Raw genomic sequence first — 23,503 nt, forward strand, 5'->3', positions numbered from 1 at the left:
CGGACAATGAGTGGAATTTAAGACTTTTTAAGACTTTTTTGTTACATGACACATGAACCTCACACCAATTAACACAAACACCAAGGTTTGTGAGAATTTGTGCCCAAATATTTACTTTGTTGGTGGTAATCTGTGATTTTTTCTTTTTGTTACATACATATAATTTTGAGATTTAACAATTCAATGTCAGAAAAAAAGATTCATAAAATCGTTTTTATGTCATGTCATTTTAAGACTAATTAATTGATTGATTGATTGATTGATTGATTGATTAATTCAACGTCTTTTAAGACTTTTTAAAGGTCTGCGGGGTCCCTGTTAAGAAAATAAATTAGTTTGTTGTAACAAGACAAGAAAAAAAAACGATTTTATGGATCTCTACTACTACTACTACTACTACTACTACTACTACTACTAATAATAATAATAATAATAATAAAATAATAATAATACTAAATTGCAGCTCAAAGTGCTTCCCAGAGATAAAAGAGGTAAATGGAGGCATAAAATAAAGCAGCAATAAAGTATACAGGTTATATGATAAAACATGCAAAAAAATAAATAATAATGATGATACACACACACACACACACACACACACACACACACACACACACACACACACAAAAATTACCAATGAAACAACAACACCTTACAACTGAAAAGAGCAATGGCGTAAAAGGGTAAACCAGTCTTATAAGGTTTGTGATCTCAGGGAAACCCAGAGTAAAAAAAACACGTTTTTAACCTTTTCTTTAGTATATTCACAGAGTATGACTGTCGAATATGTAGAGGATTTTTGTTCCATAGGGACTAAAAGCTGCTTCTGCCACTTTTGTTTTAGTTTTTGGGACTATTAGTAGTCCAGAGTACCACTATATAGTGGTGCTACTCCTTTAAAATGATATGTTTTAACTTGGCATGGTAGCAAGCTTGCTCTCGAGCAATTGGTAGCCTTCTGTGGGATTATTAGGAGATGACAGAGCAAAAACAGTGTTTGCACTAAAACTAGTTTTTTAAACAAGTCAGTTTTGCCTCACAGGGTCTCAAGATGAGGTTAGAAAAGAGGCCTGAGGAAAAACAGTTAAAAACAACTCATAAAGTTATCACAAATCATATATACAGTGAACCTAGAGGGCTTTTGGGGCAGACGGTGGCATTAATCCAACGTGCAAAAACAGCAGTATGATGCTATAAGCATTTAAAATCTTCAGTAACTTTGCTCTGTGTTCGCAGTGTTTGACAAGTGGGAGGAAATATAGTTTCACTGGATGACGGAAAGAGAGAAAAAAAGTACAAACTGAGTGCCCTTTTCTCTGTTTAGTCTTTCTGTACTTTTTTCTCTCTTTGCTGAATTTTTCTTCAAGGTTTTATGATGTTAATATTTTCATTGTGAGCTGCTGCGGAGCTTTGTGGCAGTATGTGGCTGACTCACTCGACTCTTTCTGTCATACGTACACACTCGCCCACAGAAAACCACTGCACAAACACAAACTCACCCACGCTCTCTCTCTCCATTATCGGAGAGTTTAATTGGAGTCATAACGCATACAGGAGTCACACGCTCTCTTCTCCCTCTCCTGCTGAGATGTTTCGGGTTATATAAAAGGTGGACCTTGACGAAAAAGTAACAGCACTTGCTGATGCTCTCACATTAAGTTAAACCTCTTAGAAAAACACTCTTATTGTCTTACTTTTTTAGAAGAGCGAGATGAGAAGATCATTAAATGTTAAAGGTTAAAGATTTATTTCAACACGGTGAATTTCCCATAAATGTGGCTGTTGTTGTTATTGCAAACTTTGCACTCTCCTCGTCATTTAACGCGTTTCCGGGTCTTACTGACAGTAAACACAGACAGAAGACCCCGAAATGGACATTATGCCGATGTTTAGTTAAAGTTAAAAGCGGTGAAAAGAAAAGAAAAGTTGAACATCTACAGCTCAGTGAGAAGTGGGCGTGTTGAGCTCTATAATATCTACGACATAAACCTTGCGGTGACTCGTTCTCATCTCCAGGCTGCAGCGTGGTCAGCGGCCCTCCGCGTCTCATACCAACGCACAGCGCACCATTTCAGCATCTATGTTTGAGACGCAACAACGTCTCAATTAAGTCCAACGTAACCCATCCACAGCAATGACATAGTAAAGAGCGAGAAAGTATACGTACGGCCGAGGGTCACAGCAGCCGCAGGCTCGATTCTGGCCTTGGCCCTTTGCTGCATGTCATCCCCTCTCTCTCCCAAAAACAATCATTTATTCATGGTCTGTAACCGCTTGTCCTCATAAGGGTCGCGCGGGGTCTATCCCAGCTGTCACTGGGCGAAAGACTATCGCAGCGAAGCCCAAAAACAGTATTTAAAAAAAGAAAGAATAAAACTGCATATACAAATACTATTTAATTATCAAAGTGCACTGAATACAGGCTGCAAACTTTCCTTAATCGATTATCAATAAAATTAACAATCAATCAATTATCAATTAATAGATTGTTATTTGGGAAATAAAAGCACCCATTTTCAACAATACCACGTGTTTTTTCCTCAGTCAAAGCTCACAGGCCTGCATAGTCTGTTGATTTATTGATGAAATTTCACATATTTGATTTAATTCTTTTTCCTTTTTTTAAGATTTTTTGGGGGCGTTTTTGCCTTTAATTGAAAGGACAGCACAAGTGTGAAGGGGGGGAGAGAGAGAGAGGGGCGACATGGAGCAAAGGGCCGAGGCGGGAATCGAATCAGCGGCCGCTACGCAGAGGACACAGCCTGTACATGGGGCGCCCGCTCTATCCACTGAGCCACCAGGCGCCCCGATTACATTCTTAATGTCTGATTAATTGATCGTCTGTTAATTGTTATTATCCCGGCTGAAGACTTTTGTGTCCACCCACTTATTACGTCAAACTGCTCGCACCTTTATTCGTAACAGTCATACTTCACACGGCCACGAGGCGTCCTGATCAGGTACACGGAAACGGCGTCACTCACCGAGCCCCTGACGAATTCCCTGTCTTCCTTTATTCCGGCGGCCATGTTGCTCCAGACAGCGCAGCCCACCGATGCGCGAGAAACACAGCTTCTTGTTGATGAAGAGGAAGAGGACGGCCAACGCCACGATGAAGACGCCCACCGCCGACAGGAAACCGATGGCCTCTGGGGGGACTGGCAGGAGGAGGGAGAGGGAGAGGGGACACACAATGACACACTGATCAGACCACACAAACAGACAGTCTGGATACATTCACGCACACACGCACACACACAGTACGCATGGTACATGTGATACACACAGACAGAACGAGTGACACTTTAGTATTTGAGTTACCCATAGTGCCTTGCTCAAGAGCAGAGTCAGTGTAAAAACACAAAGGGTGCAGCTGCTGGAAATAGAGTTTCCCAGCTGGGCTTTCAGGGCCGAACCAGCAGCTCGCTGCCTTGCCCAAGAGCACTTGTGGGTATTTTCAGTGAGCAAAAACTGAAAACATTATTTCTATCTTCATTTATTGATTGCCAAGATATTATTAGTTACTTTTCCGTTTACTGCGATATCCTACAAACTGCAAAAAAAATAATAAAAAAAAATAAAAATTGACATGGAGATGACTTAAAATATTTGCTGAAAAATGTCTAAAGAAAACTATATTTATAAGTCTTATAATTTTATATTTGAAAATTATATTAAATAAAAATAAAAATAATGTTTTAGCACTTTTTGAGGTCTTTTTCTTATTTGTTATTTATTTATTTTCTTGTTTTGTTTTTTTTTTTTAAACTAATTTCTTGCTCATTTTGGGCTGTTTCTAGTTAAGATGGTCATCATCCTTCCTTTTCAGAGAAATCAACCCATTTTCTGTTGCCACTGTTTGGTTCTGTGTAAAAATGAGGCATAAAGAAGGGACTTATTATCAGCCCTATCTACAGTATGTGTAAAATGGGATACTATCTCAGCATTTCATTCTTTTCTGTGAAGAAAACTAAATGAAATTGTTAATTTTAAAGTTTAGATTACTTTTAAAGATATAAGGTTTAAAAAAAAATGAGGAAGAGCGCACAGTGAAGATCTGAACTCAAGATATGTTGATGGAGCCGTAACTTTCTGCTTAACAGCCAGGTTATGCATTAGTCATACGCAGTTAATATGACCAAAAAAAAAAAAACATTGCCAAGCTTCAGGGGGAAATAAAAGACTAAAGTTGTCCAAAAAAAGCCAATGAAGTATGTATAACTGTTGAAAACTAAGAGGAATATGTAATACAGACAGAACATTGTATAAAAAGTTCCTAAAAATATCAGGAAAAGCTCATCTGTGATGCAATATTCAAAGAAATAATCTGTTCAAAATTCATCCAAATTGTTCATTTTACACAAATGTCCTGCAGTAATTGCTTTCACTATTGGGAGAAATTGGACAGTTTATCAGTTGCTTTGTACTGTTATCGTTATGCATTAAATATAATATGAAATATCCACAAAATATGCCACTTTGTCAGAGGTCGTCAGTGATAGAAAAGGGGTGCCTGGAAAAAAAAAGTGTCAGGAACCAATTATCTGCACTACTTTAAGACTGAAAACAGCCTCTGTGCAAGTTGTAATTAGCACACAATTTTACACATTTTACAAAAACAAAAATCAGAATAAATCAACTCCATCCAATGACATCCAGCCCTACGGTCGACTGCAGAAGCGTGTTTTGGAGATTCGTGTAGCCTGAGGGCAACACTGCCTGAGGAGAGTTCCCTCCTACACAGTCATGGTTACAAGGAAGCGGTGATTTGACTTTCATTTTTATTTGAACTTTACTTGTCAAAGTAGTTCTGCGCTGTTTTTTTTTACGCATTGACTGGAAATGAGGAGATAACATCCATTACAACCTTGTTGCACAAAAACTGCAGAGCAAAACTGAAGCGAAGAAAAGAAAGTGAGAGACAAGTAGGCGAAAAGAGAGTGGAGACAGATAAATGCAAATAAAAACAGAGGAGAGAACTCAAAGAAAGACGAGAGGCAGAAAAACATCTGGACCGAAATAGAACGACGGGAGTGATGAAAGTTGCGGAGAGGAAACAGATGAGTAAAAAACAGGGAAACCAAAATAGAGAGTAAACAAATGAGGGGAGGAAGCGAGAAACTGATGCAGAGATGGAGAGAGGGATGAGGTGATACGAGGCGTACTACTCTGCTCTCAATGAGGCGGCTGAGACTCAATACAGATGAATAGAAATGCATAACGGGGGGTCGCCGTCTCCCGTTTCCACGGTAACGTTGCAGAGCGCACAGAAGTGAATCAATGGGAGCAAACAGACACGAGTGCACATCCTGCTGAGAGCCGACGCCAAAGAAAGGACTCGGCAGCGTAGGTGTGTGTGTGTGTTTGTGTGAGGGAGTAATAGTATTATGTTTTATTTATTTCAGACACCACCTTTTGTTTTTTCAGTCTTCATGTCGCACTCTGTCATTTTTAGGACCTGAATCTCCCACGTCGTACAGATGCACCTTGTTAATCTGCTCCAAAAACATCCACTCACATCACCGTGCAGCAGTGTGAGTGTCTCTGTGTGTGGTAGTAAAAATAATGAGCAACAGCAGCTGGTTCCTGTAGCCATGATGCTGCCTTTGCTTAAACTGCATGCAACAGAAACTATAACATTACTTGATCCTCACCTTACCTTGAGCCTCCCACATGCATTGATGACAGTATTTCTATTGGTGGTGGATGAAGTACTCAGATCTTCAACTGAATAAGTATTAAGTAACATAAAATTAAATTACTCAAGTAACAACGAATTGCATTATTCTTGAGATATATTTGCTTTTTAGCCATGTGTTCATGCAAAAAAACCGCGCTGTTTGTTCACAAACTTGCTTATGTACTATGTATGTATGAAGAAGATGTGGATACAGTGTTGGAGGCGAGGCCACATTCATTCCTATGATAGTTGCTCAGTAACGCATGAAGCAAAAAACCGCTCTATTTCCACAGTATGAAAGTACATGCATCTCCACATTATCAGGCCCACGTACTGCTCACGTACTGGAGGCTGAGTGTGCTCATATGGGTAATTTCCACCGGCTAGCTTGAAAAGCGATCTAAAAATTTTTATCTTGTGGCTCTTTTAGACTTTCCAGATGTTACCGAACTGGATGGCTTAAATCTAGATTGTGCAATTAGTCATTGTCCAGTGGTTTTGATGCTCACAAAAACTGATTTACAGACGACTCTCTGCCAATGTAAGTCAATAGGAAAAGTTTTGGACAGTGTAATTCCACTTTTGGCCACTAGATGACAATACTAATAAAAAAAGACCTATTTATTTTTATATTTATTTTTATATATTTATTTTATATTTTTTTCTGTAATATTGTTTTAAATATTATATTATTGTATTCATAAATATAGTTTTCTTGACTTTTTTTTTTTATTTATTGTTTTCTATTTCCCAATAATTCCTAATAATCCTCTCCCACTTTTATAAAACAAATTAAAACAAATGGGACATTTCTTGCCAAGTTGGTCATTTACTTTTTCCGCCCATGTTTTCATAAGAAATCAGACCAATTTGCTCAGTTTTATAAGAATCACATAGCTTGTGAGAGGCGTCTGAGTGCAGCACAAGAAAGCTGATGTTGATCCAAGTTTCAAAGGGTTAAAACTGCTCAGTGCATCATTCGTTTTCGGCTTGTTGTTAACATTTATCCTTAATGTCTGGGAAAGAGGCCATCAGCTTTATTGGCCAAGTATGCTTACACAAACAAGGAATTTAACTCTTAGTTAGCTTTGCTCTTAATGTGCAGGAATTTAACATTAAATATAAAAAAATAAAAACGTATAAAAAATTACAGTTTTAAATTTACGTATGTACAAGCCCAAATTAAACAATTTTAGCTAATATATAAAAGCCTGTGTGTGTAATAGTGCAGTAACAAGGAGTGCAAAGATGCTGAGATAAACTCAAACAGGACAACAAATGTAACAATGTGGAAAAATACACGTGATATTAAAAACAGTGAAAAGGGTCATATGAGCTGAGAGGTTATTGCACAGTGATTTTTACCACCGTATTTAAGTTAAAATGGGAAACCGATACTTTTTTCCTCCAATTAAAACACACTCTGACGGAATAACGGCGTCGACCCATTTTCTTCGTGTTCAGCTGCTGTTCACTCCCACAGAGAGAGATTTCTGGAAGGGTTAACACACGACAGATGCAGCATGGGAACACTTCTGCACGGGTTATAACACTGTCTTAGTTTCACTTTAAGTAAACATCACCACCTCCTCCTCTTTCCTCACCTACACACACTTATGACGACAGCGACAGAGGACGCTCCTGCTTCTCAACAGACCTGGGAGAGCTGATTTATCTGAGGATCGCTGATGTTATTTTTATCTGGTTTTACCCACACGAGCAAAACGATGCTGGTTGGTTATTGGGCGGACATGATAGCTGGTTTTCTCCAGATGAGGAATAATATTATCAATGTTTTCCTTTAGTATAGTCATTTAACAACAATATACATTTCTTTTCTTCTTTTCTTTTTCTCTAATTTCAAGCAAGTGATGATTGAAAGGACTTATGTTTAAGTCTATTCTTTGTTTTTTTTTTAAATCTCAAAAAAAGCTTATTTTACACAACCCAATTGGTAGACTAAATATTGGCATTGTACTAAGAATATGTGAGATATATACAGTAAGTTTCATATATAACAGATATGTCGCCATGTTTCTTTTGCGTTTCAACAAAGCTATGGTGAACACGTACTTCATGTTAAGCCACAAAAACCAACAGATTATGAAAAAAATATATAAAAAACCCAGTTTTGCACCACAGTAATTGCTGTAATACTCTAATGTCTCCTTGTAAAAAACACACCTTGTTTTGGTGCTCCAGCCATTGCTGAAAAACTGAAATGTTTCATTAAAAAAAACATTCTGGTGCCACGATTGCGGCTAAAAATGTGGCTGTGGCTCACCAAAAAACACAGTTTTGGTGCCTGCAATCACAGCTAAAAATGCTGTGATCTCTAAAAACATGCAATTTTCGTGCCACAATCATGGCAGCAAAAGCTGCCATATTTCACAAAAAAAAGGTTCTGGTACTACAATTGCAGCTGGAAACATCACTAAAAAACTAGTTTTGGTACCAAGACGACAACCAGTTATGGTGCCAGAATTGCAGCTAGATATGTCAGTTTTTCGCTCATTTGTTTATATTGAACAGTACTAAAATGTTTAATGTACAACTATACTGTATAAAACAAATGCACTTTTCAGACAAAGTTCTGATCGAATTAACTAGAAAAGCCAATGCAATTTAAATTAATTTCCATGCAAAATGAACCCCCTGCAGAAATGAACACAGTGCGACAGTAAACGTCTGGGCGGTGCGTCGGGCGCGGCTGTAAAATAGCGAGTTTCCCCTCTCAGCTGCTCTGACTGTCACAGACACTGAGCTCAGTGTTGGAGACTCAGAGAGCCTCCTACTGTCTGCATCCAGATGGACAGGAAGAAACCCTGGGTCAAAGTCTGGACTCACACCTGCTGCACACAAACACAGGACTCAAACATGGATGCACTTCTCTCCAAAAGCAGAGGTCCCTGTTTGCTTGGCTGTCTCCAACACACAACACATATTATACACAAACTGAACACACACCATGTCCTCAAATAGCCTTTGTTACACTACAGTGTGCGAAGATGTCTTACTGCTTTATTGCCTTAAATACTACCAGTGATGCACAATAATGATTATTTCAACCAATAACGATAAACCGATAATTTCCAGATTCTCGTGGCCGATAAGATGTCAATAACTGATAATTTCTCTTTGTTTGTTTTTCATTACCCGAGGGTATGAAAGGCTGAGATGTGGGAGGACAGATTACTCTAATTTGTGTATTTTCATTTAAAAAAAACGACATTTCAGACAAAAAGCTGGAAAATCACATTTTTGTAAAAGAAAGTCTTTTTCAGGAGCAAAATTAAATTACTTTTTATATTTTTAGGGATGTTTTTCCCTCTTATCAACTCTCATATGTCAACTTGAATTGTACAAAACTAATATTCTGTTTTAGTTATAGTGGAACTATAGAGGGGAATATTCCCCAAAATGTCAGGAAGCACCACAGCTACAGAACAGTAGCTGTGAGTTACGGCTTTGTTGTGATCTCTGAGAGCGGTGCGGACACCGGCGGAGACACCGGCGGAGACACCAGCAGAGACACCGGCGGAGACACCGGCGGAGACACCGGCGGAGACACCGGCGGAGAATCAGTCAGCATCAGTAACTCATCCCCGACTTTCTCTTTCAGTCCGCAGCGCCGTCAGGTGTCACGGTGTCACGGTGCAGGCCGGTCAGCAGCTCAGTGAAGAGAAACAACAGGAGCGCTGAGTTTAGGATTATTTCTCTAGTTATTCGTTCATTTGTTATTTTCAAAGCAGAATATGAAGAAAGAGCGCTAACGGGTGCAGCAAATTATTATAGCCTAGGTTTTTGTTTTGTTTTTGTTTGTGTGTGGCGCTCTAAGCGACCTCCTACATCTTCTATGCAAAGGGCCGCCCTGGACAGTATATTTCCTCCTTGTTCACTGATGATCTAAATAAGTTGCTAAATGTTTCTCCTGTTGTGTTTTTTTTAAACAATGCCGCTGAGAGGGTCCGAAAAGCTGCTATATAGCAATAAAGTCAGCAGTTAGTAGTCCTCTCCTCCCATCGCCCTGGGACCTTAGATCGTCTTGTTGGTTTGTTTTCGGACGTGGAAATGTTGTTTATTGTCTATGTTTTGATCACTTTATTGTCTATTTTTTTTTTTTTGTCCTTGTGTTGCTGCACCAACCGAATTTCCCCACTGGGTATCACATCGTATCGCATCACATCGTATCGCATCTTTCTTTTGACATACTTATCACTCAATTTACGACTTGAATGTACTGTTCTTAAAGATATAAAATTTAATACATTGTACAAATGATTCACCACAAGAAGCATAAAAATTCTCAGTCTCAACACGTGTTTCAAAACTTATTCTGAGAAATCAACCTGTCGCACATTTTCAAATTTCCCTCTTAAAACCAGACTGGTTTCTTTTTCTTGCACGTGCACTAAACAGAGAGTCTACAGCCGTGCTACAGCAGCTCTCTGTGCTAACATGCTTAAGACACAGTTGCAATGCAAACATGCAAATATTTACAATAATGTTTACCATGTCTGGTGTGTTAGCAAGCTAATGTTTGCTAATTACAGCGAAAACAAAGCACACAAAGCTGAGACTAAAGCGAAAATAATTGGTTTACTTTTTCATACTACTGCCATACTTTCACATCACAGTATATGTTTTAACTGTCAACTATGAGATCAAATCATTTCATTGTCAACAACTTATTCACGACAAAAAAAGAAGCTGAAACTTGTAGTTTTGCGATTAGTTATTCCCAAACTTGAACGTAGAATCTCCTACAGTCTTCAAACCTACCACAATAAGCGTTTTTCTTGATTTTGTGGCCTGAAGGTAACTTTCTCACACACACACACACACACACACACACACACACACACACACACACTAACAACACTGCAGTTAGATACAGATTCTGATCACTGACCTAAAACCATTGACTGTGAGCGGTTAGAGCTGGACATCATGGGAGCTGCGAAGCCGATGTCCAAAGACGGTCCCGACATATTGCTGCCAAAACTCCTCATTTTCAGTCTCCAAACAAAACAAAGCTGATCTCAAAGTGACGAACTCCCGAAGTACAAAATAGCAACTTCAGTGGTTGGACAGGTCCGCCTAAGTGTTCACCAACCACATGACAAATTACATCACCCAGTTTCACCTGGCTGTTCAAATAGCCTACAACCCAATCTAGTGGTCCTCACGACATCAGCACAGCCCGACCTACTCCGTTCAGAATTACGAATCACAGGTCGTAAACTATGACAGCTGAACTTTCTCTAAAGTACTGCAGGGTCCTCCTGCTAAACCCAAAGGTGCTTTGGGGGTGCGCACTGGCACGTTTACAGGAATGACGGGGTTTCCCACACGTTCATTTATTTGTGGCTGCCCGCCTTAAATAAAACATCTGCCACCACAAATAGAAATTCTATTGTTATTAAAGCAACAACACTGACTGAGAAAAAAGCGTGTTTCAATCGCAGCTGGAAATGCCCCGATGTCTTGCTATAAAACACTTTGTCTTGATGCCACAATCACAGCTGGAAATGTACTGATATGTTTCTTAAAAAGCACCCGGTTTTACCATCACAAACGCGGTCGGAAATGCCCCAGTATGTCCCTAAAAAACACCTGGTTTTGATGCCATAATTGCTGCCATATAAAAAAGCCGGTTTGACGCCACAGTCGCAGCTGGATATGTCTTGCTAAAAAACACCAAATTCTTTTTAAGTCTTAGCTTGTATTAAAATGTTAACAGATGGAGCATCAAAGATGGTAAACGGAGGATGGATGACGGAGAAAGAGTAATGTTTTTAGTGATCTTGGGATTGTGTAAAATAATGATAATGATATCTTATTTGAGTTACAGACCATTGATTTCCGTTTCAGCGCTCTCTTGTAGATAACATTTATACCAGATTACATTAAATTGCATTAGTGTAAAAACAGGTGAATGGTATTATTGCAGAAGCAGGGGATCAGTTGGAGAGTATTGATGAAACCATTTGCTGAACATGTTAAAGGCAAATTAAAATGAATGAATGTACAAACAAGGATTAAGGAGGCGATGTGACCCAGAAGTCAATGAGAGGCATCGGATCAGGCTAATGAGATGGAGAGATCGAACCAACGGCGAAAAATAAATAAATAAATAAATAAAAATCCACAATCGCTAATCTGTGGCTGACACGGTTGTGAGAGGTTGTTTGTGTGTGTGTGTGAATACTAAATCCTTATCCCCTGATTACTATGCAGCTGCTGACTTTTCCACCCCGGCTTTGAAGTGAGTAGCTCCAGAGGAGAAAAGAGAGCACTTTGATGTGAGCGTTAGATTAGGATGGAGAAAAAAAAAGAAAAGAAGAAGACACAGCAGCGGCGAAGGCCACGTTGTTACCGCTCATTAATGAAAGATCTCGAAGAGGGTGAACACGGCGCTTTGTAGTTTTTTTCTTTCTTCTTTTAAGTGATGAATAAAAGGAGCGCCTGCTGTTTCTTTCAGTTCGTTGTAAGGTCACTCATTAATGTGGGTAATTAGTTTCTCTGTGTGTGTGTGTGTGTGTGTGTGTGTGTTTGCTGGCCATTTGGCCACAGATTATTATCATAACACTGAATGCTCCATCCTCAGCAGTGGTGACGAAAGTATTCGGATGCTTTACTTACTTAAAGCGACAGTTCACTTCCAAATCAATCATTGCCTTATTAAATACATGGTTGCAGGAGAAAAAATCACTGATTTAGATAAACCCTTTAAATTGCAAACATATTTTTGATGATTTGTGTTGACATAAAAATGTAAATAATGACCTCTGTTTAATTTTGTGTGCTATTTAAACACAAATTTCTGTGTAAATTGATTTAATGCAAAATTCAAGTTGTAGTAAACTAATGAAATTGGCTGGATAATTTAACTTCTCTCCACATCAGTTTAGGATTTAAAGTCCCCTCCCCAGACCACTTATCATTCAGACAGTTAAGACTGGTTTAGGGACCTGAAGGCCAAACAACTAGGACACAAAGGACATTTTCTTACATAAAAACTTGTGTTTTGCTTTCAATAATTAAGTAAGATCTATTTAAAAATGCATTTGATTGTAGAAGACAAGTTAATTTCCCTAATTTAATGTAGTGCACTTGTAGCACGTTAGAAGTCTGTCTTTAGTAACTGGGTCATGATTTATGGAAAACAACACTGCTGTTGAGTTTTTAACATTTCGTTTTTTGGCGCTTTGAGCACCATAAGCCGAGTGCCATCTAGTTCCATTACATCTCTCTGGCCGATTTCGCCAACACTCTGCAACAAACACCAAAGCAAGATTGTTAAACGGCACTTCAGGTAAGAGGAAAAATATGTATTTTTGATTTTAGGGTGACCTGTCCCTTTAAGTACAAGCATGTAACATGTAAAAGTCTGATTCTCCTGCAGCATAAGCTTCATTATGTCCAATCAGATGTCTGATGACGGGTCACCAAACTTAACATCTGTGTGTGTGTGTGTGTGTGTGTGTGTGTGTGTGTGTGTGTGTGTGTGTGTGTGTGTGTGTGTGTGTGTGTGTGTGTGTGTGTGTCTCATTCTGCGTCCTCTCTCTAAATTCAGAGGTCTTTGCATCCACTTATTTGTGGACTTCAGAAATGTTTAATGCAAGCATTATTTTTCTGGCAAATGTTTGTTTGTTTTTTTTAATCTCTGTTTAAATAGTTATTGAAGGAAAGAAGAAAAACATCTATTTAACAGCTGATTACAAACTTTTGATTAGCAGTATATGTACTTAAAGTATCAAAAGTTAAAGTACTCCTGATGCGGCAAAATTACCCTGCAAACATGTCACTGTCATTTATTGTATTATTATAGTCCGTGCATTTATGTGTAAATAGAATTTTGTTGTTTTTGTTTATCATGCTGATTTCAACTATTTTATAATGTTACTTATGCAGAAAACATATGATAAACTTAATAAAACAGATGCTCTGTTATGTTATTAGTTCATCATATATTTGTACATGAATTTTTGGTCTGAAAACTAAAAAAATGCCGGGTGATAAATATAGTGCAGTAAAAAGTACAATATTTCCCTCTGAGATGTAGAGGAGTAAAAGTATAAAGAAGCAAGACAAAAATACTGAAGTTACTGAAGTACAGCACTTCAGTACATGCACTTAGTTACTTTGCACCACTGGTCCTCAGTCTTAGTGTATTAAGGATTATTCCTCCGTATTAATGTCGGAAATGTGGATGTGAGAGAGTCGTCGTTCATGCTGATTTTGAGTTTTGTCCGTCCTCTCTGTTTTGGCTTTCTCTCCTCATTGAACCGGGTGTTTTTCACTCCCACAGAGAAATCTGAAAATGCCTGTCTCGTGTTCTGTGGGTGTGAAAAAACAAAGCTCCTCCAAAACAATGACGTACGCCTGTTCAGATGGGGTTGGATCTTAAACAAGATGACTTCTCGCCTTCAGGCTCTTCTGTTATTGCTATTTTGAATGACACTTTATGCAATGCCATGAGTCGTTATGGATCTGATCTGCAAGCATTTGCGGATAAAATCTATTACAATTACAGAGATATGAAAATAATGATGAGATAATAATGAGGCCTGGCTCATAATTCATCCATTTCATTAGCACTGTACGTCTCTGTAAACCATGAAAACATTAACATGCATCATCAGTGTTTCGTGATGTGGTATACCACGCTGCAGACCACTACAGACCACTCTTTGAAACCAACAAACAACAAAAAACGATGCAATTTAGTGAGTCATTGCTGTGTTTCCAGCAACTTTTTAGGCACCAAATGAGGATGTTTTATAGTGATCAGTTGCTGTTTTTCCACCGGGGATAGTGCCATGAAAAGTGGTTAATTTTTACTGAGACATTGCTGCGTTTCTAGCTGGGATTGTGCCACCAAATGCAGGTATTTTAAGCCAAAGCATGATCTTTTCCTCACCATAAACTAGTGGTTTTTGTGCTTAAACCCGATCACATTAACCCTTGGAAACCTGGAGCGAAATCACTTTTCCTGTGATGCTTTTTACAAGTATTGTACTTTTGAACACTGAAAGAAGGGGTGCAATTTCTTTCAAAAACTTGAGGAAAAAGGCAACTTGACTGACTTGGTAAAGCATGTTCCAAAAATTTCAAGAAATTAGTAGATTTAGAAAGTAATTTTTAAAAACCTTGGGGAAAATGTCTAGGGAAAAAAAGGAAAAAGCTATGAAAATTATATTATTAATAATCCTAATGACATTTAAAATTATGTTACAAAATTACTGTAATTTTTAAACACTTCTTTCATGTCTATTTTAACTTTTCCTTTACTATATATATATTGCCATCATCTTATGTTTTTGAAAGAAATCAAGTCGATTAGTTTAGGTTTCAAAGGATTAACCACATCTGCGACATTATACCACACACATGTAACATATACATGCTTTGCAGAAATGGCCATTGCCAAGATTTTTTTGATGACTGGGCTGTTTTTAACTTTTATGTCCATAAAGTATGACTTTCTATCAAAGAATAAGATATTTTGTAAGGCAATTCTTCCTTTATATTGATACTTTAACTAGAGAGTTTATGTCTATCCAAGCAGAGGAAATACCCCGCCCCTCTATTTCTATACAAAACATTAATTGGTCTGTTTTTTGTTTTTTTAAAATACACTCAAAATATTTCCTCCTCACTTCTCAACTCTAACAGAGGCCAAAAATGATCTGATGACTCCGTCACGCTGAAACACTCTGTCACACTTAAAATAAAAAGAACGAAATAAAAAAAAATAAAAATAAAAATAATAAAATAAGAGAGCTGACGTGACGTTCACTGGCTGTTGTTGTTATCGGGACTAGAGGTCAAATCAACCCAGAACATCAGCACATCATGTTTTCAGTCTGACTCAAACCCGCTGACCGCAAGACAAACGCGCTCTCTTTCTCTCTCTCACACACACACACACACACACACACACCTGAAAATCATAGTTTCCCTGGAAACAGCCCGGTGGCCCTATTAAGGTATAATGAGTGTACCTTTTCCCACCCACATGTAAGAAGGTCTCATGTTACCATGGCGCTGTCTGTCTGTTCATCCTGATTGGCCGGGAGGACGAGAGCATCTCAGGGTTGAGATGAAGAGACGAGAAGAAAACAACAACTTCACATCAGAGAGCTCAAAGTATAAAGCATCAAACGCGCCAAACTCCCCATTCACTGACTCACTGAATACACAGCCTGCAGTTATGCAACCCTAAAAAAAATACTTTTTACTACCAATCAGCAGCAGAGAAATAAAAATGTTTAATGCTTGAAAAAAACAGCACTAGTTTGCAAGTCAAATTTGCATGTGCTTATTTTCTTATCGGCTTTTATTTTTTTATCATTATTCATTCAGTCTCATCTTTAAAATCAAATCTTGATGTAATATCTTTATTTCCTTCATTTTGGTTGATTAAAGGTCATTTTTTAAGCTGTAAAATGCCCTGCTTCATCACATTTTTTGTCAGTTAAAGGAATAATTTAATTTCTGAACTGTCATATTCTCCATATTTTGTATTTGTGTTCTTTTTTTGTATTTGTTTCCCTGTTTCTTATAAGTGTATTTCAGTATATTGTATTCTTAATTTTGTAATTTTCTTTTTCTTTTTTGGATTTCATGTAAAACATCTTTGAGTACTAAGAAAAGCGCAATATAAATCCTATCAATCCTTGACATAGGCATTATATTTGACCTAAACTTTCAGTATTCTGTTGATAATCAGCCACAAAATATCCTGTTGCACTTCTTTCTGAATTAGTCTGAACGCAGGATAAAGTGGTTTATTATTTTCCCACTTTGAGACTATTGAAGCTGACAGGAAGTTACCAGCTTTCAGGCTTTGATTTGACACTAAAACACAAACACTGACGTCCAAACATGACATAACTATAACGAGTCGCACCAACACCACCAAGTATCCATGTTTATAGAAATACTGATCAGATCAACTGAGGACTTTTAACGTCGCCAGAAAAATATCATTTCCAATACTGATGCTGAGGCGCCATCTGCTGGTTACAGGCTGCATTTCAGCTCTACACAACAGCGCTGCCAAAACACCTGCTGCGACATCACTGACGGAGGTGAGTTCAGGACGTGTGAACCCACACATCCCCCGAAAAACTGAAAACATGGATCTGTTTTTTTAAACTGGGATGTCCAATATGTCCTCAAATGGATCGCAGGCCTAAAAAACAGTATACAGTATACATATATAAACTAAAATAAATAAATTCAATTAAATTAATATATATATGTTTTTTACTTTCCATTTCTTCTTTAAATTTTCAGTTAATTTTCTTTTAACTTTTCACTAATATTTTGCTTTTTTTTTTGTTTTTTTCTTTTTAAATCGCTCATTGATTTTCTCCCATGTTTTTGAAGGAAATAAAGCCAATTTGCTGGGTTTCAAAGGGTTAATCTATGCGATGGCCTGAACTTTGCCAGCATATCATCATATTACCAAAGTAAGTCTTTCTGCCAATGATACCTTGTATTTAAAGTCCTCCAGAATCTAATTTCAAAATAAATACATATTTTAATATTCATATAGCTTTGAGGTAGAAAAAGGGGCAATATTTGTCGAAAACTGACCTAAATTCGAGCTATAGGTAAAGCTGATGTGATTGTAGGGAACCCTCCATCTCCAGAGTGGTTTCATTTTGCGTTTTTTCACCTGTGAGGTGAGTCAGTATTTTTATTAATTTCATCTTTTTTATGTATTTTTCTGTATAAAGTTTTTTTTTCATGATCAAAGATATAAAAAAACAATGATTATGTTTTGTTGTGCCTCGAGTAGGGGCGTCTGAAAAAAATATTTTTTAAGAACCCCCCATCCCACAACCCCCCTTTAAATTTTTTTTCTACTTTTAATATTTTTTGTTAATATACTTTCATACCTTTGCCTGAGTAATATTTGAAATGAAGGACTTGCAACAAAGTATTTTTACAGTGTGAGTTAGTGCTTTGCTTTAAGTAGAGGATTGCATTGATTCAATATGATAAAAATTATTAAAACAGCTTCACAGATCTGAAAAGACTGTGTCTGTATTTACTGTCCATCGACACTAGAAAGTCAAATAAAATTTTCAGTGAACAGCAGCAGCTGAAACTAAACAATGACGACAAGGGATGAGGAAGTGTGTTCATCATCACGCAGCACTTTCTAGTTTTCAGAAATAAAAATGAAAACTCACATTTTCCTCGTGTCGCCCTGCTGTCTGCTGACACGGTCTCCTTATTTCCTCCCTCACTGTCCATGTCTTCACCTCCTCCTTCACTCCTCTCCTCTTCCTCACTTCTTTCTACTCTTTTTTCTCCTTCCCAAAAACAAAGTGCCACTCATGCAGAGAGCAGTTTGACCTCTGTCCTAAACCCTCTCCTCCTTCATCCCTCTGTTAACCCTTCACTGAAGTCCAAATGTCTGAGCTGCTCTGCGTCTTGTATGAACCGTCAATCAGCACTGTTTTCCTGCCGCCCTCTGGGCGAGGCGGACGTCTCTTCCTGAACACCGCAGAGACACAACAACACAGAGGAAGGCGGAGAAAGTCACCGCCAAACACTGCAGCGCAGAGCCACAAAGGCCAGAAATGCTAAAATGCAGTATTTGCTTTTTACATTTTAATTTATCAAAGACTTTCAGGAGTATTTTAAGGAAACAGCAGAGTGATAAAATAATCCTAAATCCAGTAACGCATTCATGCTGCCTTCATGGCTCCTATGAAATATCGTATTTACGAGTTACGATCCGTCCAAAAATGAAATTACGACCATAAAATTTTGATGATACCCGACGATGATACCTGACGTTTGCGTTACGTTTCAGGGCAGCAGAAATGGGGGAAAGAATGGAAAAAGTGTCAAGAATTGATGGTAAAAATACCAAGGCGGTTACTCTCGGTCACTATCGCCTCCGACTCTTTAGTGTAACGATATGAGCACTTTTGAAGGACAAAATGTGTTCTGAGTTTGATATGTTATTAAACACCTGACCAAATCTGAATGACCAAAAAAATCGTAAAAGAGGGTCTCAAAATCATGAAAAAATGCACAGTATTCTCTGATCTGAAACGCTGGGGGCGTGTCCGTTGGACGAGCGGAGGCCACGCCCAATCACGGGACTACGCTGATGATGCTTCTCGTTTTTATACTGCTACATCGTCAGCGGTGGGGTTATGCTGAGTATAGCTCCAGTGTGTCATCGAGCTATGGTTTTAGGTGCCCGAAAAATCTTAAAACAGGAAAATGGCGAAAAAACAGTCAACCGTCTAAGTCCTCAGTTCAGTGCTATATCGTAAAGGGTCTTTTAACATGTTTTCAACAATCAGTTTCCAACATTTAAATGTGTTTTGAGACAAATCTCTGAATTCACTTTACACGGACTTTAAAAGATGCATCGCAGCTCCCAGATCAGCTGATCCACTGGAGCGATTCCAAGACCTGCGTCATCTTTCAAACATCTGAACACGTAAACATACGGCCCAGGATGAAAAATAGTGGAATTCCCCTTTAAGCACAGCGAGGGTTAATGGGGACCAACTCCTGAGGAAAACATCTGTGTCTGTAGCTGCTAAATGCTCCAGTGTGTCGACCCGCTGGTGTCTGAGTCAGTGTGCTGATGAGCAGGTCGCTGCTGTGAGTTTTAACTGTAGATGATTCACTCAACCTGCCATAATTTCAATTTACCCAAACTGAAAATCTAACCCTCTGAGAAATGACTCATCAGCCTGCAGAGCAAAAAGAAAATGGGAAAAGTTTCCGGTCGATGGGGCCCACTGCTAAAATGAACAGGAACAAACATGGATTTCAAGGCAGTTTTAATTTCCTGATATGGCTAATCACACAGACAGCAGCATTAAATATTACTGCGCCGCGCGCTCCCACAGAGCCATGAATTAGACATGGAAGCAGTCTGTAAGTAGGCCACAAAAACCAGAAACAGCGTGACACACATGGCTCGCTGCTTCCTGCTGGTTAATGGAGCGCACTGAGGAGCTCTTTGATGCCGCTCTGCATCTCAACACTCGTCACAGCCGCAGAGGGGAGCGGGTTAGGAGGTTATGTGCACATGCGATATTATCCGACCGTGCGTGAAATTTAAAATTTGTCTTGGTGGGTTATTTAATTATTCAGTTTTCATGGTTTCCAATTATTTTTGCTTAAGCCCGAGTCACGCCAGCATTTAAATGAAAACTTTATCTGCAAAATGATTATTTGCACATCACTGTGTACAATTCCTGACGAAAACTGCACTTTTCTAACATACCTCCAAACTAAGAATCAAAAAATGTCTCGATAAACTCAAAATACAAGAGATCCACGTTCAGCAACAACAAACTTTATCAAAACATCAGTTTACAAACTCACACAACGTGTGCACTAAAATTTAAAGTCTCATTTATCCAGTCGTATGCTCGGTACTTCCCAAACACATGAATTTTCACTACACCTTCACTGCGTATTTAACCCTTCGAAGCTTTGAGCATATTGGCTGGATTTCTCTTAAAAACAGGGGAAGAAGGCAATGAGCAAATTAAGAAGTGACCTAAAAATTTACAAGAAATTAGTAAAAAGTATGAAGAATATTTCCTGATAATTAGCACTAACACACACAAAAAAACATAAAGTTAAAAAACAAAACAAAAAACAAGGGGATGACCTGGTTAAAAAAGTGCTATAAAATGATTAATAATTCTGTAGCATAATTTTAAATATATCTAATTATAGAAAGAGTACTCCAAACATTTTCCCTCGCTTTTTAAAAAAATAATTTTCTAACTGCATTTATTTATTTCCTGTCAAGTTGCTCATTACCTTTTTAACCCCCAGTTTTCTAAAGAATTAAAACCACATTTCCTCAGCGATCAAAGGTTTAAAATACTTGTTAAAGGTGTCTGAAAGCAGCACCAAAAAGTGACGTTAACACACTTTCACGTAAACAGTCTTAGGCACGAACAGGTAGCTCACCTGGTCAAATATGCTCAGTGAAATGCACAAATAGAGCTCAACTGCATGCGCCTCCCCTGGTGCAGTACTTGTATGTGTTTTAAATATTAAGTTTTAATCAAAGATTCATGTGTTTGGGAAGTACATAGCTTACAACTGGAAACATGAGATTTGCATTATACTGCACAGTGTTTTGCTATTGTTTAATGTGGACCGCTTTTATTCAAATTCATCAAGAATTTTTCACGTTTTTGGATTCTTTGGTCACTGCGGGGGGATGCGAGAAAAACAGTTTCTTCCTAAATTCAAAGTAACACAGGTGAGTAATTGATACACAAATCACAGCCAGCGTGCACCTAAATGCAGCGCAGCTGTTGTTAACTGCATTGATTACACCTGTGTGTCTCCTGCAGTGACATTAGTTGTAAATTGACACCTGAGTGACGAGCATGAGGGGGCAGAGAGACACCAACTGTCTGATTCGTCTCGTTAATGTTTATCAGTAACACCTTTGTTTTTCCTACTCGGACTGCCATGTTTTCTATTCACTGGTTCCCAATCTAGGGGTCCTGACTCCCACTAGGGGTCGCCAAAGCTTCACAGGCCTTCTTGATTTTTGGGGATGTAAGAAATTTGTTTTTTAAATTTAGAGTATGACAATATCTCAGTATTTTATTTATTTCTGTGAAGAAAATTGCATGATTTTTTTAAGTTTAGATTGTTATTTAAGATATAAACAAAAAGGGCACAGTGAAGACCTGAATGCAAGCTAAACTAACAGAGACCTCACCTGCATCACAAAAGCATGCAGTTAAATTTCAGAAAGAAGAACTGAAAATTTGCCAAAAAAATATTTAAAAAACGCATAATACAGGCAGAAAATTGTGTTTTAAAAATCCTAAATAATCCAGGAAAAATATTTTCTCATTTTATACTGACAGTAAATAATCTGCTCAAAATTAATCCGAATAGCACATTTACACAAACTTCTTGCAGTTATTGGAAAGTGTATAAGTTGTTCTGTAATATTATCATTATACTTTAAATATAATTTTAAATATTCATAAAATATGTGAGTTATAGAAGAGAGGTCCCTTAAGAAAAAATGTTAGGAACTACTAATCTATCCCTCTTTGTAGAACTGCAATAAATAACTAAATCACAGTGGTTTATACAGTATATTATTATATTATATGTAAACAGTATCTTAAAGTAGCACACGGGGTGTAGCTTATTGTATCTACTATGCATACTGTTGAGTGGTTAAATCAGAAAAATTGCAACATACTCTAAAAGTCCATCATGTGTTTTGTATGCATAATCTTACTCAGCAAAACAGCTACAGTAACTACATTTGTCAAATAAATGCAGTTGAGAAAAAGCATAAACTAAATAGAAACACTTGAGAATAGTATAAGAATCTCAAGATTACACCTGCATACACGGAAACTACAATAATTACATATTTTGCCAAGTATAATATCACTGCAAAACTGTCAAGCCCCTGCAGCAATATTCGGCCTACATATTAATAATAATAGTACACGCAGTAGGTGATACCACAGGCTCTGTGTAGGGCCTGTATTACAAAACAGCGCACCAGGCAAACACATTTAAATGATATGGTTTCATCATAATCACTCTGATTAAATGCACAATTAAACTAAATCCGGAAAGGAATATTTCATAATTTGGAGGTACAAAAAAAGGCTTCCGTGAAGTGGCCATGATGAGGCAACTATCAACTCTCCGGTGAGTACCCCTGCAGGAAAACTGAGGGAATCTCATCATTATTTCTTTGTTTGGAGGCAGATAACAGCCCGAAAATATCAATAATAAAATTAAAATGCAGAATAATGACAGTATTGGGTAAAAAAAAAAAAAAGAGGCAATAAATTGGCCTACGCATCCTGTCGCTATCAGTCAGCCAAACCCCAAAAAGAAACCAGAGGGGAGAGCCTAAAAACAGCATCAATCCCCAACAGCACCGACACAAAGAGGCAAAATCAACACGGTGAGAAGACGGTGCTACTTACTGTCCGAGGCCATGGCTGCGGCTGTTTTCCCCTCAGACTACCAGCCGGACCGAGCGTGTGATCGGCGGCGCAGAGGCAGCAGCATCCCCGCCGCTCCTCATCCTCCAGAGCCGCAAAGATCTGCAGCCACACAGCGCTGAACGGAGACGCCTTCAGGGACTGTGGGAAACATCTACACTCAATCACCATTTCAGCTCCACGGGTTAGCAGTTTAAAGCTTCAAATTATATTTGTTTTATGTTGAATCACTCACCTGTGCCAAGAATTATCCAATTTATTTGTCAAATTGATCCGATTTAGGAAAGAAAAGAAGGAAATGTACCTTTCGTACAGATATCCCACGGTCCTTGAACGTGATGTGCGTCCCTCAGTACTGCCCCACAAAGACAAAAAATAAAAATAAAATACATAAAAAAAGCTGTATATTTTATGCAAGGCAACTCAATTTATCTGTAAAGCACATTTCATACGACAGGGCAATTCAAGGTGCTTTACAGAGCAATGCAATATAAAAACATAATAATGGATACACATTTACAATAAAAAAAAATAATAAATGATATTCAATATTCTTATCATAGTTACACATAGAATTAAGACAAAGTTGACTTGTTTAGTACTTGTTGCTTCATTACATAAAAATGTGCAACACATATTTAGGCATATTTTTGTAGCATATTTTGCAACAAGGCAAATCAAAGTGCTTTAAACATCAGAAGCATGGAGGCATAGTGAAGAAATGCTTCATAAAAGAATATTTAAATGCATTTTTAAACAAATTATTAAAGAGCTAGAAAATCGAAAATAAAAACATGCTAAAAATCAC

At 38.0% G+C, this 23,503-nt stretch overlaps 1 protein-coding gene across 1 annotated transcript in view; it reads right to left on the bottom strand.

The window, feature by feature from the left end:
* Positions 1–22,774, bottom strand: part of syt16 (synaptotagmin XVI) — a 45,914-nt gene extending 23,140 nt beyond the window's left edge. The window contains 2 exon segments of the mRNA XM_042500615.1: positions 2,985–3,158; positions 22,678–22,774. Coding sequence (XP_042356549.1) covers positions 2,985–3,158; positions 22,678–22,690 — 187 coding nt within the window. The 5' untranslated portion in view covers positions 22,691–22,774.
* Positions 22,775–23,503: the final 729 nt, after the last annotated feature.

This window comes from Plectropomus leopardus, chromosome 14 (assembly GCF_008729295.1).
Source record: "Plectropomus leopardus isolate mb chromosome 14, YSFRI_Pleo_2.0, whole genome shotgun sequence".
In the NCBI taxonomy this organism is placed as follows: domain Eukaryota; kingdom Metazoa; phylum Chordata; class Actinopteri; order Perciformes; family Serranidae; genus Plectropomus; species Plectropomus leopardus.